Source organism: Bombus fervidus, chromosome 9 (assembly GCF_041682495.2).
Source record: "Bombus fervidus isolate BK054 chromosome 9, iyBomFerv1, whole genome shotgun sequence".
Classification (NCBI taxonomy): Eukaryota; Metazoa; Arthropoda; class Insecta; order Hymenoptera; family Apidae; genus Bombus; species Bombus fervidus.
This window is the reverse complement of record NC_091525.1, coordinates 4,713,251-4,731,743: the sequence shown is the minus strand read 5'-3', so window position 1 is coordinate 4,731,743 and position 18,493 is coordinate 4,713,251. Positions and strand designations below refer to the sequence as shown.

Sequence of the window (18,493 nt, the reverse complement as noted above, 5' to 3'; positions counted from 1 at the left end):
TCTCAAGTTTTCATCTTTTCCACATGTATCACCGATACTTACTTGCACTCAGTCCTCTGCTTAAGAAATACAGAAAAACAACATCGTTCCGTGTACACTTAACATTCATTCGTATACTCAGTCTTCGAAGGCGTTCTTTATGAAATATATAGTTATATGTAAACTTTAGAACCTTGTGTCAGATTCTATCTAAATATCCCTATTATCTTAGATAAGATAAGGAATTCGGGCTTTCAAGATGCATTTTAACATTGATCATTGTTCCATTTTTGTACAATTTGTTCTTTTCATACGCTCATTTTAACATTTTGTCCTTTTCTTGTGCAGATTATTGCTTGATTATGAGAAAAACTTCGAAGTATTAGAGGGATGTGACAAAAATCGAAAGGACAAGATGACATTCAAAAGGACGCCACGGTGATTAGTAATAAATCAGATAACTTTTCATGGAAATATGATAAAATTTGATTTATTCCATTGAAAGCGAGCTTATTTATACATTTGTGTATTCAGTTGTATTCATTTTTTGTTGTACGATTAATAATATTTATTAAGTATTCGATTGATTTCGTCTTCTACAAAAATTTCGCGATTTAACATAATTAGTACGTAACATAACACAATCTTAAATGAGTTCACGGTTTATTAAGAAAACTAAGATGAAAATAAGCCAGATTTAAAAAGCTGATCTTATTTCGAATACGTCAAATTATTTTTTAATTTCAAAAAAATTCAGCATATAATTTAACATTTATTCGACGTAGAGTTTGTAGAGTTTGTTTCATTTGAATAAGAAATTGAAATAATATTTACGTTTTGCTAAATTTTCGTGGATTCTCAGTGATAAGATTGTCATTTTGTTTTTTTAAACAATTTTTATACATTCTAGAAAGAACGTTAGCATAGACAGATTTGAACATCGATTCAATTTGCGCATCGAATATTTTTCATATTGCGCAGCTTTGTTTAACGGAGTAAAGTGCACCATATTTTGTTATTACGAAGTCACGTACGAAGCATGTCGAATAAGTGTATATATGTGTTTCAAACAGTAATGGCGGACATTCAGTTTAACGGGCAATTTTTATAAATCAGTCGTGAAATATTTATAAATATTTAACAGTGTAGTAGGAAATACTTTATAATGCTCAAAAATATTTTAAATATATTAAATATATATTTTTTGTTATATTCTTAATATGATATGCTTAATATGATATGATATCGCTTTTGGTGCTGGAGTCACAGGTCTCGCAAGAGGATAAAGTCTCTGCTGGAACTCAAGAATGTAAGTATTTTTTTTATATTTAAATATTTATTTTAATCTAATTCTTAAATATCTATTTTAATATTCGTATTTTATTTGAACTGTTATAAATTTCTACTGAAATAAAATATCAAAGTTTTAATATTGAAATATACAATAAAGATATTTAACATCGTTCAGAAATCATTAGATTCTCAATTACTGAATTTTAAATTTTTATTTTAAGGTTCCAATTTTTATAGTAATTACACTTTATTACAGAATTTAAATTCTTGTTATTATTAAAATTTCAACTTTAAATAGACTCTTATTTTTCACTATCCCAAACTTTATGAGCAAAAAATATTTTATTTTCAAGAACAAATTATAATATTTCACATGCTTTGTTTCAGGTTTTTCAACTTCCATTTTTTCCAGTTCTTTGGGAAGGATGTAGTGGTGATTCAAAACTAAACATGTAAGGATTTTTACATATTTTATTATTAAATAATTATTATTTCATTGTAATATTACATTAATTAATATTAATTAAAAAATAAGATCTCATTTTAAATCTTATATTAGAATTCCTAGCTTTCATCGAGTTTTATATTTTATTATTTTAAATGTTTTGGACAATAAGCATTGTTTTTTTCAAAACAAATTATAATAATCCATATCTTGTTAAAGGTTTTTCACTCCTTCCTCTTCTTCCTGTTGCCTGGAAAGAATGTGTGATGCTTCAAAAACCAAAAATGTAAGGAACCTTGTATTGTATTTCATTTAATTTTATTCTTCTGTTATGAATTAAAAAATATGATTTGAAAATTTGACAAGTCTAAACTTTTCATTCTTAAATTGAATATTGTCATTAAAATTTTATTTAATAGAAATCAATCTTTTATTATTTAAAACTTTTCAAATAAGAAACACTGTCTTTGAAAATTAATTGTAATATTCTCTGCTTTGTTACAGGTTTCGTCCAGCCTTCGTTTCTTCCATGGGATTCCACAATTCGTATCTGATGACGGTTTCATGGTGACTTTTCAATTAGGGTTAGGGTTACAACAATATCGATGACAAGGTTCTTCGCATCTAATCGTGAGTTGCATGCATTTTTTTCCTCTGGTCACTCAATCATGTCGTAGAATGAAAGGTCCGAATCGACACGGGTGATTAGTTGCATTACGTAGATTTTTTAACGAGCACAGTGACCGCGGGTATTTATTATACTCGTGAGTAGTAACATTTTCTTTTCTGTGTTTTATTTATTAGCTCAGGATAGGTCTTCTTGCATATCGCGTTTTTGAATATTAGTAATGATGCATTAATCATTGACACGAGTGTAGTATTAATTTTGATAACTCGATTATATATATATATATGGGTGAAAATGACAACTTACATTTATTATACATATTTGCTTGTAAAATTAGAGTATACATATACAATGTAAGTATCAAATATGCATACGAGTGTACGTATGTAATGGATAAATAATGTATCAATATTGAAATAAATAACGAATATCAGAATGACTTAAGTATTTTGTAGTGAAGAAGTCTGACACCATCAGACTTTTTATTATGAGAAATTGCAATTATGATTGAAAGTATTATTATTATTAATGACGATACTTACTATACATTTAATTTAATTTTATCTCTGTTTTATAATAGTATGGAACTACTTTATTGTTTGAGTTCCATATACAGTATGATTTTAGTAAAATTAGAAATGTGCAATATAAAGATATTAAAGAGTAACTTTATTCGTCCAAGGATGTATTAAATTTCACGTGCAAGAAGACACTTCGCGACAGGTAGATTTCAGAATCAAAGCAAATTTTGCACGCTTCTTTGTTTCCAGATATGTTTTGATGAAGGAATCGCCTGAGGTTATTTCTATTAATATTCCATTGAGATCATGTTTATTATTATACATTGAATTTATTACTGTTTGTGTTTATTGAATCTTAATCTGGTTTGTTTTTTATAAATATATTGTTTATTTTTTTTCCTCTCATTCAAACGTAGCTTTTTAGTAATTTATTAAATTAGTAAATTAAAATGTGCATAAATAGAGTCATTAAAATTTGAAATAAAATGAGATTACAAAATGAAAGTATATTAGCCCGCCAGATACAAAATTTAATAGATATGCTAATCATATTTTTAGTATAGGATTTTCAGATTTAACCCCTCTCATGTTCATTGCCAGGATCTCACTCACGTGTCCAGGTGCTACTTGGGTGGGACAAAGACAATGGGCATGATGACTAGTTTATAAGTTTAATAATTTTTCATCGACTGACGTTGAGTTAGTGTATCGTGCGCGACGTATTTTCCACATTGTGTGTGTATGATTAGGCTGTGGAATTGCGTCGTTTTTGCTATTCATTATAATTTTAAAGTAGATACATACTTATAAATTTCAATTTACAATAATAATGCTATTAAATATGTATAGGAGTTTATAAATAGTATAATATTATTAATATTAACTATTATATTCTAAAAATATTATTTATTTAAATGATATATTACGAGTATATTTTATACAGCATGTTGATGAATTTTTAATTAAATCTAAAATTCTGATGTATTTAATTAAAATCAAAATATAAATATCTTTACCATACTTTACGCAATGGTCGCTAGCCATAGTCAGTCGATTTCAGGAAAATGGTACGTACTTTAGGGTGTGAAAGTTGTATGCCAAACTCGGGTGTCGGAGGCGTCCCGGGACGTCTCTCTAGTGTAGGTCTTTGCGCCCGGGTTATGTGTGAGAACCGTGGAGTGAATGTGTTGGTGTGCTTGTTTTGCCATTTTTTAAATTTTAAATATAGGTTTCCGGGTAGGATAGGTAGCATATTTTCTGGTATGAGTGTTAATTATAAGTAGGTAAGGCCGGGCAGGTTGGCACAATCTCTCGTCGAGTAGGCGCGTTTTCACGTGTTCAACCTGTTTCAGGATATTTAATTAAATATAATTTAATTATCCAATTAAATATATTTTAAAAATAATTAATAAATACAGAGAATGTTCGCCAAGACTCTCGATATTAGCTTATTCGCTAAAAACTGTGTATTGATCGCTAATAAAATCGCTCGAGACTGAAACTGAAAAACTGGTCACCTTACGATCGCGTTCGTTTATTTGTATTGGTCGGGGGAGTACCGGAAAATTTAAATTCGACTTTATTTGATGGTTGCACGTAGCGGCGACATTGTTTTGCCCGGAGTTTATTTATTATTGCATCATGTATGTTCTAACGATGTTGATACTCCGAGGCAAAACAACAACGTGATTCAAATTGTCCTCTAGCTCATGTGCCTCTACATACATATCGATCAATCATCACATTGGGCAAATCACGGTTTTTCTTATTAGTGTCGCGAGAGTATGATTACGGTTTGAATTAGATTTGCGACAAAATGATAATCGTGTTTGCTTTAGAGTTGCCAATTATGATATCGCGATTGTCTTGCAATTTTTATTATGAATTTTTAGAACTTCTCAGAAAATTGCACGTATCAGAATTTATCCTATTTTCTATTGTTTAAAATTCAATTATAAAACTGTTAGTTTTTAATTAATTTTATAGTATTGCAAGTTGCAATGTCAGAATACTTGAAGTAGTTTTTTCATATAGTAAATGCTAATTTTCATTGAATTCACTTTAAGAGTTAGCGTTGCGATAATGAATGATCGCGTTTTGTTAAGTAGAATTACGTTTATAAAATGCCCAAAATCTGCATTTGTTGAAGACTGTTACTGAATCACTCGATACAGCTACAAGAGCTGTACAAATGAGATCGTTCATCAGTGTTACGTTATGTGACCCGACGTGAAACAAAGAATCCGTCTCTCGGTCAAGAAGGTTACGATGTGGGTAAACATAATTTTAAGGAATCGTTATACACATAGCATTTTTACGATCATGACTTTTAAATTCTTTAACTTGCAACTCAAGAGGTTTCTTAGAATTATTATTCAGCCCTGTAAATTATTTAATGAACCAAGTATTTAATACCATATATAGCACTCGGGGGCTGTTGGGACCTGCTAGCGACCTTCAATATTCAGTTTTTATCCAATCAAAAGCGATGGCCGTGACCTTCACTTTCTTTACGAAAATCACAATCAACGAATCCGCTTACCTTGTGCGCTGGACACACCTATCACTAGTTTTTCCTCCAAAACTTACTTGCTAGCGACAGTTCTCGCTGAACACATCTTAACTTGTGATCAAATCTTTGTATTTTCGCAACGATACACGCGATACATTCGCAGACTTACCATATTCGAAGTTGTTAGAAATAAAGTGTTATTTCAATTGTTAACCAAGTGTTAATATTAATCAACCGCTTCTATTTTCTTAACTGAAATAGGGGATCGACTGAATTCGTAGCGTCGATTGTCTAATCGTAACGGGAATTTACGCCTCTCGTTGACGCGTTATCTCGCGATCGCGTCTCTGCGTGAGACAATCAGCAACTTCCTAAATGGTTGCATTGGGATATGTCGGCCTTCCTTTGCATTGGACAAATTGCGATTTTTTTTTATTAGTGTTGCGAGAATTTCATTACGGTTTGAATTAGAGTCGGAAGAAATGATATTCGTGTTGATTTTAGTATTGCGAAATATGACAATCGTGATTGTCTTTAGCAATTTTAATTAGACATTGTCAGAATTTCTTTCTTAATACATATTTCAAGTTTCTTGTTCCCTTTAAAGTGGGATATAGAATTTTATCATTGACTTACAATATTGAAGTTTGTAGTAGTACGATACTTCAATCAGCTTTTTCTTCATATTATAGATATTAATTTTATTTTTGTTTTCGTCGCGTTCATTTTAATTAGTTGCCTAGTTAAAGTTGCGTTGATGAATGATCGCGTCTTTCAAAGTAGTGTTGCGCCTATATCATGCCCATCCTTCTCCCATTTGACTGTGGAAACACGTTGCTGCTCTTGGATCATCAGATGCAGTTTCACCAGTAGCCCCCTATATGGCTACACTGGACCGTTATTAGTGTTGCGAACATGTAATTATGAGTGCATAGATTAATAGTTACTAGTGTTGTGCAAATAATTCACACGGCAATTTATCTTTCTTTTTCCTTGTCTCATTTTTTAATCAATAGTAAGTTAATTAATATTGTAAAAATGATAAAGCACTCGTCACGATTTGCTTTGAGAATTTTCTTTTATATCTTATAGTTCCATGTAGTAAATTAGAGTTGCGAAATAGAATGGATATTCCACTCACGGTTATTCGATTACATTGAGGTGGATACTTTGATAGCTCTTCTGGCTATTTAGAATCATTTCTTTTTCAGTACTCTTTATTACCAAAGTGTTTGTGATTGAAAACATTGCTAAATATGCTGTTTGTTGATAATAAATATTTTTCAAATCGGATGGTATCGTTTTTAAATAATTTCATATTGTATTTAAAAGGAAGTAAAAAATATATCACAATGAAATACTTGGATAACGCAGTTTTGAGAATTTGTTTCACTTACTCTTGACTTGATAATTGATTGACTAATTGAATTTGACTAATCTATTTGAAAGACATACGTAAGAAAGAATATCCAGTTCATCTTTTTAGGATTAATAATCTGCATGTTCATCATTATAGTCATTATTTTAAATAGTAAATGTGAATTGGTTCTTGATTAGTATGATTAATGAAATTAAGATTCTCATCAAATAAAAGGTCATTTGACTATTAAAAAATAAATCATGTGATTGTAATTCTCATCTTATTAGTTTAGTTTAATTTAAAATCAAACTAAAATATCAATTCAAGCTTTAATATTTAGATTCTAGTCTTGATAACATTGTGCCTATAATGTCATCTTATGCTCAACTGTCTCTTTTTTTCTTTCTTTTAAGTACTAATCCAATAAATAAGTATGTCCCAGATTTATTAACTTGTAGGAAGTATAAATTATACACAGAAGATTCTAATAACATCTCCAATATATATGAACGAACGACTCAAAAGATATGGACTGAAGAAAATGATTAAAAAAAGATGAGCCAAATATGAAGGAATAATGTTTAAACCTCCTGTATTGGTAACTAATTACATATATCTCATAGAATTGTACCAATATTCTTAGAGTTTGAGTTTATTTCAGAATGCATCGTGAAGTCGGTTGATGAACACTTACACACCATGCAACGCCCTATTACAGTTTCACATTCCCTCCCGTTATAATGTTTAGATTTTTATATAGAATCCTCATAAATATGTTTTTAAATTTTTCTAGATAGGACTTACAACTTTAAATCACAGTTTAATCGTTTCATAAAATACCCCTGCCCTATATTGTATTTAGGTATTTGCATAAGTATACCTTATAAGTATCTAGGTACAGGTTTTTGAAATTAGTAGTAATTTATTGCATACATGCATGATTAACGGTGATATGTAAGTAGATAGGTGTAATGTGTGTTGTAGATGAATAGTATAATTCTTTATAAGGCGTATGTTACGTCGCGTGAGTCGGTACCTGCGACGTCCCTCATGGTCAGGCCGCCGAGGCCTGCACATCGTCACACTGACCCGCAATAAACCCAAGGAATCACCATAGCCCACATCTGTTAACAATAAAATTGCATTCTTTACACACATTCGGCTTATGAGTGGTCCCTTAAATGGGTCCTTAGGTTTATTGCACGCTCGTACTCATTACGGAAAAAGAGGAGGTTTGCACAGCGAGGTAGCGGGTTTTTCCCAAGGACAGAAACAAACGTGAGTCATATTTGCCGAGGACTGTCCCCTCGTATTTAATTCATTAACATTGGGAATAACCAATAGGCATCGCGGATCGTTACCCTCACTTTTCTACCGAAAAGTGTGAACTACGAATCCGCGTTCTTAGTTCATCAAGGATACACCCACGACGAGCTTTCTTCCTAAATAGTACGAGACGGGTCAATCACTGTTCTACTAACCCTCAGACAGTCAAGCACTGCTCTAAGATCCCTTGGACAGTCAGTCCACTGTTCTACTAGTCCTCGGACAGTCAACTTCAAGTTCTAGCATGTCAGTCAAGTTCTCGCCTCTATAACTACCACGTCTAGCAACCTTCGGGTTCATCAACACGCTTTCCAAACACGGTCTGTTCACATCTAGTAGTGTAATCCAGTATAAATAAATACATATATAATATAACTGTGAAGTCCAGTTATATTCCAACCCAATCACCCCTTATTCTCCCACAAGAAATAAGGGGATCGTCCAATTCGTGGTGTCGATTCGTGCAATCGTAGCGGGAATTTACGACTCCCGTTGACGCGCTATAACGCGACCGTCTCCCCGCGACTGGACGAAAAAACAGCGTATTTTTATTTTTCTTAATACTTTTGTCCAGTATCAACCACTTTCTACTTTTATAACAATGAATATCGTTTTACAATGTAATTGTTCTTTAATTTAAGATCTATTGTAATATATCTCTTACTTTCAGGTTTAGCTTTTCGCGTCGATTCTCTCAAAGTTCCTTTTGATGTATGTTTTGTACAACGATCAAACGGTTGAATGTTTTGTAAGCGCACATTAAAAGGAAAATTTATTCTAATTTTTTCTTTATACAAAATTAATAAATTTGTGCGTGGTGAAACTTGGACACTAAGTATTATTTCAAACACAATTACTAATCGTGTCATTATACATGATAGGATTCTGAATCGTATTTGAAATAATACGAGCTAATTGTCTGCGATCGCGATTGTCTTATATAGCTAGAAAATTTATGAAGTAGTTCATCGAATCGTAAATCTAAATCGTGTTGCCGATTCGACTTTTCTAGGCGTGATAAAATCAAGGACAATATAAATTCTCTGTGCATAGCGAGAAAAGGACAGGGGTGAAGAGAAAGAGGTAGGGAAATGACGAAAGAGGGCGGGAAAGAGGGAAAGGGGAATAGAGAAACGTGTTGAAAGAGAAGGCGAGAAGAACGCGAGATCGAGGACAAGCCAGGGGCACTTCCATTTAAGGCACCCCGCGTGCGATCTCTCGTTTCTCTCGGCGCCACTTTGACACGCATATTCGCGGAACATTTACCATTCAAGTAACACACTTTTTGTGTCGAGCAGCTTTCCTCTCTCTACAAAAATTTGGATATAAGCTACATTGGCGACATTGCAATCGGAATGGACGAAAATTCATCGTGCAACGAAGTTTCTCATGGCTTTCTTGTTCATGCATTTATTTATTCATATCGTACTTTTACATACATAGTTGCGGGCGATTTCGAATTACTGCAAGTACCGTAAAACCTCGATTATTAGAATATGGATCAATAAAAATCGTATTTCATATCAAATTTCACCGCCTATTTTCAGAAGAGTTATCATTGAACCTGATCAGTTGTTCTCTTTCCAATTATCTTTACCATCAAGTGACGTCAAAATTAACAAAAGTGCTCTTGTCGATTTGTCCTATGTGTATCCAATTCAAAAATGTCTTGAAAGATCCGTTTAATATTCATATTTATGGAATAATTTAAAAAATCTCTCAAATGGAAACAAATTTATTCGATTGTCCAAACGACGTGTCGTCATAATCGATGTTCTACTGTAAAATATATTGTATTGGAATTAAATATAGAATTACATATATTGCATTAGGTGTCTGTCGATCGGCAATCATCTTTTCTTTCCATCGGTCGTCAATTGTTTGTCGATTAATTGAATTCGCTTATCGGAATAGGCCTCGCGTTGGGATCCTTTAAATCCAACGTGTAGCCTAACACCTTTGAGGTATTCATACTAGGGTCGTAAATTCTTTCCACGTGTCGAAGAACGTCGTCCACGATTTTATCCGTGCTCTCGCGAACGTACGGTTTTCCGTCCGAGGTGCGACCAGAATGAATGATCTTCATTCCATCGTTGTTAGATATAATCACGTTATTGCCTCCAATTTTGTGCACCGAAGCTGGACCATGAGCTAGAACAGTTTCATTATCTGATTGAAGAGCACGGCGAAAGAACATGATATTGCAATTTTAAGATTCAACGTGATACAAGAACATAATGCAATGAAGTGCGTAACTGGATCCATAACGACAGACCAACCACTTTATATAAAACATATTTCATTCTCGTTGACATGAAGACATAGAAACAATATTTAATTTATGCGATTATTTAAGTTGCGTATATTTTTCTCTTCTTTGCTAAATCGATTAGGAACTATAAATATATGTAATTTTAGTTTTAAACATTAGGAAAATGTCGATGATTATATTGTTAAATAAATCTCTAAGCTTTCACTATGTGTCATAGATGTATCGCTTACTTAATTAGGAAGATATTTCAAAAAGTGAAACGATTAGACGAGCGATGCAAATATTGCGATTAGATAAAAAATTCGATCGCCTTGAAAAGCGAAGAGAGAACGGATCTCTTTGTCGATAGTGAAAGGAACGTTTACGTTAACGTTTAACTGTAATTGGTGTAATTTTCCAGCATTGAGTCGAAGAAAGAACTTAAAAAGGTCGAGTAATCCGTTTATCGCGTATAGTAGAATTACATCCATCTGAATCCATTGGGATATTAATTTGCGTGTCTAGGGTTTATAGATGTACGTAGTAGAAGTTTACTGATTCCTCCCACTATCTGATTGCTTGTTCACGTAGTAGTTCACTTTAGTCATCATCAGGGAATTACTCGTGCCTCTTACGTAGGAAATCACATTATTCATAGCTATAAAGACTAAATTATGTACCGAATGCATTCGTGGCAAGTATTCTTACATCGTTTGAGAATTATGCGTGTACAATGCCTACAAAAAGTATTCCTGCGCCAAAAGTATAAGTACAATTATACTTACTGTAGCATTTACATACCATTTAATTAGACGCAATTATATAAAATTTAGTAGCATTTAGTAGTACTTTCATATCGCTACAAAAATTTGTTACTATGAAAATGCAGTGTAGAATTTGATTAATAAAAACGCTCCGTTGCTTCATTTGCCAATACTCTTTGTAGTGCATTGTATAACTGATTAACTACTACTAAAAAAAAAAAAAAAAAAAGAAAACAAAATGTGCAAAAGCTCATTTGATGGTACATTAACTAAAATTTTGTCCCAACAACTCCTTAATTTAAATGGAATTCCGCCGTACCTAATTCTTCGTTCAGTTTTTCCGTTATCCGATGAATCTGCGCCGAGTTTCCTTGCACGGTTTCTTGTATCCGTTGATTCAGTTGCATTACATTGTGCTGAATGTTTCTATTCAGTGCCCCGATATTCTCGTGGAGACCCCTCAGCCAATCCGTTCCCGTGTATACTTGTCCACTGGATCTGCTACCAATCGAAGTGCGCGTTACTTCAAAATAATGCACGCTGTGACCACGTAATTTCTCGCACGCACGAAGAAAACGCCGGAGAAAGTTGGCTTTAATAAAAACGTACACTGCGACCAGAGTTGGGACTAACACGCCGCATTGACACTTATTGAAACTACTTCACGAATTTTAACGTTATATCATATGTGGTATTTTATCCAAAGACGTACAACTTCACTAATATAATCGTGATAGTTGTCGTCCGTTATAGTACTAATGACGTTTCAAAGTATTTTGCATAAGAAAAACATTCTTATATATACGTATTCATAAAAAGTTTCTAGAAACGTTCGAAGACATTCGTGAACAGTTGTAGGTATCGATAAAAATTGCTACTTCTTTGATATTTACATCAAACGCTTGATTGATACTTGTACGATAATATCCACAGGATATTGCACGAAAATGTCGATACCAATATGAAGTTTTAAAAGTTGAAGTTTCAAAAGTAAAGATAAAACTTTCGAAGCTTTCAGATGTTTATAATTTATGAAATCATCTATTTCGGTATTCGTAAAGTATTTGATAAATATTCGGTTGCTGTTGGATCGATGGATAGATTGATATACCTGTTGCTTCATCAGATATCGGTATCGATACTGAAAATTAATACTAACCCGCGATTTCGATACCTTTTAATGGACTAAGTAGCCGGATATTGAATTATTCGAGCGTCAATATGTATCGTAATGGTCCCACCGTTAATTGCGTCCATAAGCCGCTGAACCGGCTATCGATCGACTAACCTGCACAACATCACCGTAGCGACCATCGCGGCGCAAAATACGCTGATTCGTCCTCTCATCTTTGCTTTCCGGCTTTTACAGTCTTTCTTCTGGTTTTCTGGTTCTCCGGTTCTCTGGTTATTCCGTATTGTTCGTAAGGACACAAAGCGATCAGTGCATCACCCACGCGAGTTAAAGCGAGAATCCCGTAATCCTGGGATCACGGAAAGTAAAGCACGACTGTGAGGCGCGCAATAGAAGCCTTTCTTTCCCCCTTCAAATCTCTATCCGTGTTAACGTTCAAACCATTACCTTTCGTTGGCTGTGCGCACCGCGTCATCAAGAATTACGTATTTATCGACCGCGATTCTACGCGCATCATCCACTGTCGACGATTATGCGCGGTATCGTGGTAGACGGTATCGACCAGAGACATCGCTCACAATCAGTTAAAAAAGAATCAGCGAATCCATTCTATCTGTCAATGCTGAGCTAAACTGAATTCAAGCTCGACATTGACGTAACGCGAATCAAGTACACTCGTATCCGTAAGTTACTCGACACTTGCTTATTTCGGGGAAAATTATTGATGAGAATACAACTTTCTCAGTTGACTTTACTCTTTACTCATTGTTTATTCGTTGTTTACTCGATCAAATGAAAATATTCACTATTTTTATACTGTGAAATAATCTATCGTATATATTGTGAGATGAAGTTAGCATTTACGTGAAATATTGAAACTACGCAATGTCAAAAGTATGTATGTTTCTTAACAATCGTTTTGCCTAAAATACAATAAATCAAAGAGCTTATTCGCAACAATCTCGTTTTCCTTCTATCCTGCTCGTAAGTTGCAGCGTGCATATAATGTTGCTTCGTTGCTCGTGAACAAATCTGGTCAGTATGGATTAGCATTAATAAGAAAAATCGATGAATTGAAGAAGTGATTTAATTTATTACTTATAATCATTACAGTACACGCTGACTGTACTTGTTCCTCGAATCGCGAGACGATGCAACCAAGTCCTTGTCAAGATCGCGTTATAATACTTATGTGTATGTCTCTCTGAGCGACGTCCGAGTTGGATAAGAGGGCATAAGGTTATCTACGGAAATGAAACGTTCGTCGAAAAACTCATAATATCGACATAATAGAATCGACGGGAGAAACAAACATTACGCTGGGTTCATATTGACCTGAGCTACTTCCTGAATATCTTCCTGAATCGTTCGCTAGTTGTTCAGGCAGCTCGCAGGTAGTTTGCGTACTGTTTACGAACAGGAGCAACATCGTATCCCCACATTGAAGCTCGATAGTTCGCGAAAAGGACGCGACCGAACATTTCGTAAGATGTTCGCAATCATTTTATAGTGATTCTGCGATTTTCTTATAAATATTACATGTAATAAATTCCCAAAACCGAGAAAAATATTTCAAGTACTGCACCGTGTTCATTTGATGCAAACGCTTCAGATAATTATTACGTTTGACGAACAGTTCTATTTATCATTTATTCGCATACTGCGCGAAATATGCTTGTGTTATGTAGAGTGGACATGAACATAATACACCTACGAACATCTTGTCTCCGAACACTGTTCATCAACTGTTCACTAATTCACACGTCGTTAAAGAACGAGAAAAAACGGTTCGTAGGTATCGCATCGATACAACAATCAGGATTTTTCTATTATTAGATCATCGTGATCGGTCGATGATGGTTAAAGAACGTCAGAATGGAAAAGATACGAGGTGGTCACGGCGATTCGGAAGAAAGGAGATGTATTGGTCGTGATAGAAAGATGGAGACTCGGTTCGGGGGAGTGACGAACACGGTGGGAGACGACGTTGAAGAAGAGGACGGGTCTGGTTGACCCACGGGGCAGAAACTGGTTTCGGATTCGGATTCGGATTACGCGGCCGTTCCGAAACCGTTCTCGCGTACACATACGCTCGAGGCCACGACGCATCGACCCCCCACACGACCACTCCTACGGTAAACGCGCTTCTTTCATCCTCACGACCTTGAACCTTCTTTTCCATCTTCTTCTCCTTTTCCCCTTCCCTGATGTTCCTCCTTTCTCTGCCCTTCGATCACGTTGAAAAAATATAAACTACGTTTGTTCTGGTGCATTCTATGCATCTTTGTACACGTTGGTATGCACAGTTATCCGTCAGGCAGTCTGAGGCAGCGTGGCTGTTCTCTGTCGATTTAAGTGGCTTGTTAATCGTCGTTCTTTCTAAATTGCACTTCGTAAGCAACAAAATCCGATAATATGAGAATCGTAGGTTCAGAAAAATTGTGTCAATTGCGAACTGTCAGAGTCAAATTTGAAGTTTACTGGTCCCGAGAGTAAAGAAGAATCGTTTAATGTAAAAGATTAATATGTCGGTGAATTTCCCCAGATTTTATTAAATTTCCGAAATTTTACTTATTTTTTCGGAAGCTTCGAGTCGACCTACTGATATTCGTCCATTAAAAATTAAATCCAACATGGTACCCATATCTCTGTTTCGGTATGACCACAAAGGGTTAATATCTCGTTCCCACTCCCTTCCTCGTTTCTCTTCGGACCCTTGTCCATCTCTTCTTTCCTTTGCTTACAAACGAACGCTTCCCGACCTCTTTCATCCGTCCGTTTTACGTCCGATGTCATGTAGGCAGCAGGTAGCAAACAAACTCGAATCGTAAACGGCGTAATCGTCTCATTCCTTCCTCTTTCCACTCTGTCGTCCCGATCGAGCAAGCAAATCCACCGTCCGATCTCGAGGCAAGAGAGAGAAAGAGGAAAGGGTGAGAGAAGGAAGAAGAGAAAACTCGACCGGGCTGCTTCGTTGGAAGGATGATCGACCTTGGACGATTTGGCCTTCGAATAGGGTGGTTGGTCGTCCTTTGTCGAGGACGAGATGGGCGCCCTGGTGCGTATACAAATGCGTTTCTCTCTCTCTCTCTCTCTCTCTCTCTCTCTCACGGACGCTTGTTTCCAAACAAGGCGAGCGTAACAAGAAGAGTTGGCAAGATTTGTCCAGTTATTTTGAGGCAAAGTCAAGTAAAAAAAGTGTACGATATCTGTAAAAGTAGAGAAAAAGGGAGAAAAGTGAAGAAAAACAAAGAAAAGGACATAAAAGGAAGGTAGGGAGTGAATGGAAATTCTAGAGAAAATATGGGAAAGGAAAGCAAACTGGACAAAAGAGAAGAAAGGAGAAGAAATGGGAAACCATGGGGACAAGGAGAAAAAAGAGGAAAGAAGTGAAAAAGTGGGAAATATGAGAAAGAAAGGGCCGATAAGGCCGAAGCGGAGTCTCCTACGATAGAAAGAGATCGACGGTCGAGAAGTTCGGAAGCAGCGCTGCTGGTCTGTCGGCCATCTAGGGAGAATCGAAGAAAACTGCAAAGTGGTCTTTCCACTGGAGACCTCGTGTATACTATACGCGTATGGGGTTCAAAAGAACGAGTCACAGTAGTGGGGAGGTTGTACGAGGAACGACGGTGCCTCAGTGTTCTCGCGGCAGTCGAGACGCATGGGTGTTATGTAATGTGTAGTTATTGTTTGTGTTTCCAACCTAACCTAATATACATTGAAACCCACGTTGCTTTTTTCCCTCTTCTCCCCATTTGCCATAAAACATTGGCACTCGTTACTTAAATCACAAATTGCGAATTGAAAGAGCGCATCTTTTATGAAAAGTTTCGCGTCCAAATCTTCGAACGCGAGATCAGACTTCTTCTCGATAATCTGGAGCTCGAAACGAATCACAGGACGACTTATCATGTGGAGGACAGAAGAGAAGGATATGTCAGTAAAATCCATGGATACGTGATTGGTTACCTCCCCTCAAAATCTGTGTAAGTGTATATGCATACGTATAGATTGTACGGTTTAACTTGACCACTTTACGAGTGACGCGAGTATATATTATTATTTGTCACGCGTTAATCGTCCCGGTTAACGGCTCGTCTATTCGGGTCTCGTCCTCTCCAATGTCGTTCTTACCGTAAAGAGTATACACTGCGGTATAACTGCATCTTACCATGGAACAATCATATAAACATCTTCGCAAATACTTCGCAAATAAAATAAAAAAGCTTCTATAGGATATTTCGTTCTTATTTTCATTTGATATCTCGATTGCTCTGATCGGTATTGAGGATTGCGACAGAATAAAATTAATTGGTTCAAAAAAATGAACAATATGATTTATGGTCTTTGTCGGTCAAATATTTTTCGAATTTTCAAGCTCATCGGCATTTTTTGAAATGGGGGTGTTGTACATATTTTTTACGTATTAGTCAATCCATGGTTTTGAATTGTACAGTGTGTACACTCTGCAACGAGGAGTATGTTGCACGCAAGATTGCTTAAGTACTCGTTTCGTGTTTTTCTCTGCGATCAATATGACGTACACCGGTATAATTACTTTTCGATGATTCGAGATTAACCTAGACTTGCCTATTACGTACTTTAGGAAGCACGCATGAATGATCGCAGATAAATTTTTCTATCTACTTTGCGACAGTTTTTAGTTTAATAAACATGCAACAGAAACGAGAAATCATGCGTGTATCAGTAACAACGAGTATTTTATAGTTCCCTCAAATTAAAAATCTTTCCCAATGATAGAAAATGACTCAAAGAACGCTGTAACGTTGAAAGCCGGGGGAAAGCTTGAAAACAGATTATGCGATTTCAAAGTACCGGACATAAACACGATACGATGAGACGAGACGAAATTGAAAGAAAAGAGGAGAAAAAGAAGGAAGAAAGAGGGAAAATTGTGTTGGGTCCGAAAGCCCGAGGAAATTCATATGTGTCGCGCGCACAAGAGAGCGTCGCTGTCCATTCACGGCATGAATTATTTATTTATCGAACCGCTTGTTGTTTTTTAATTTTCGTTACGAAAGCGATCGTCAAATAAGAAGAAGAGTAGAATTATAATAGTAATCGTAGCAAAAATTTCTTCATCTATTTCTGTATTTTATTCATTTAGATTTATTCATTACTGTACAAAAAATACAAAATACATAAAAGGATGCAATACTATGCAAGCTTGCATAGAAATAAAAATACATATTGCGGGAATTTTACAAAAGTTTGGAAACGAAAGACGCGTTTAGAAAAATTGAAGAATGCGAGATGTATTTCCAACATAAGAGAAATCGAACGCCGACCTGATTTCTTGCGAGAAGAAAATCGAGGAAAAATTCCACGTTAACACGTGTTCGATAGATTCGAACGAATCATGGTACATGGAACGCGCGTCGAACGCAGCTTCTCGATTCGATGGGTTTTTTCGAGGTCGAAGAAACAGAGAGGTAGTTTACGAGGCATTTTAACGATTCGTTGCATCTCTCGTCACGCATTGCCCATGAAACGCACGCGAGTCGTGTCGTTTCGTTTCTTTCGGTCACGTACGACGCGTTGGGTCCTTGTTTCTGATAATGTTTTGTCCTGGCTCGCCTACCAACGACTAGCTCTCTCGGTAATTTGACGAAATAATTGAAGAGGAATAATTTTCCTTGCCGTTTATCGAATCCTGTTTACGAAAGTTAACGCTGACAATAGATAAGACTTATGTTTCTTCCAATGGAAACATCTCGATCACTTCGGAGAAATCATTACATAAACGTACGATTAATCCAAAGTGTATAGTTGCACATGTCAATTTAAATTCATGGTATATGCAAGTGAAACGAAGGCGATTCTATCGCACGACGTAAGATGAAAATCACAGATAAGAAGATTGCGTTGGAAGATTCATTTACGAGAAAATCGAATTTGAAAACTTGTCGAGTATACGTAAATTTGCTTAATCTCCAGACAGACAGTATTAATCACCAGAAGGTTATTCTACGTGCAACAATCTAAGAAAGTATTTAAAACGTAAGATAGAAAGCTTTTATTCATATATTATGTGTGTTTTTATTTTGAAATTCCACTGGCGTGTAGTAGTTTATCGTGATTACGTTGGTAAAATTTGTATATAGAAGTTAAAAATTAGTACAGAATGATGATTTTAACTCGCGATCAGTCAGAGTCAACGTTAACAAAAAGACACGACGTTCGTTCGCAACCTTTTCTTCATTTTCAATTAATTTACATCCTCGAATATCGTTTTCAACTATCTGTTAATGAAGACCAATA

The 18,493-nt window shown here is 35.3% G+C and overlaps 2 protein-coding genes and 1 long non-coding RNA gene across 5 annotated transcripts in view; 2 read left to right on the top strand and 1 right to left on the bottom strand.

Moving 5' to 3' along the window:
* Window positions 1-732: 732 nt before the first annotated feature.
* LOC139990440 (uncharacterized) lies at window positions 733-1,999 on the top strand. The gene is made up of 3 exons (XR_011800568.1): window positions 733-1,288; window positions 1,660-1,724; window positions 1,937-1,999. It is a non-coding gene; the product is annotated as an uncharacterized lncRNA (long non-coding RNA).
* A 299-nt stretch (window positions 2,000-2,298) lies between these two features.
* Sema5c (Semaphorin 5c) overlaps window positions 2,299-18,493 on the top strand; it is a 40,070-nt gene continuing 23,875 nt past the window's right edge. The window contains exon 1 of one of the 2 annotated variants that reach the window (XM_072009704.1): window positions 2,299-2,347. In XM_072009704.1, coding sequence (XP_071865805.1) covers window positions 2,323-2,347 — 25 coding nt within the window. In that variant the 5' untranslated portion in view covers window positions 2,299-2,322. Of the gene's footprint in view, window positions 2,348-15,619; window positions 16,198-18,493 lie in introns of those variants that run through there. The other variant, XM_072009703.1, reaches the window with a different exon arrangement.
* On the bottom strand, window positions 9,448-12,717 carry LOC139990510 (uncharacterized). 2 transcript variants are annotated; one of them, XM_072009875.1, is made up of 3 exons: window positions 12,368-12,717; window positions 11,399-11,577; window positions 9,448-10,215 (listed from the first exon to the last, which is right to left on the bottom strand). In XM_072009875.1, exons 1-3 carry the CDS (start codon window positions 12,424-12,426, stop codon window positions 9,953-9,955), a joined length of 501 nt encoding a protein of 166 aa, XP_071865976.1. In that variant the 5' UTR covers window positions 12,427-12,717; the 3' UTR covers window positions 9,448-9,952. The 2 variants fall into 2 exon arrangements, with proteins under 2 accessions (XP_071865976.1, XP_071865975.1); XM_072009874.1 differs by having other exon boundaries at window positions 11,399-11,580; window positions 12,368-12,712.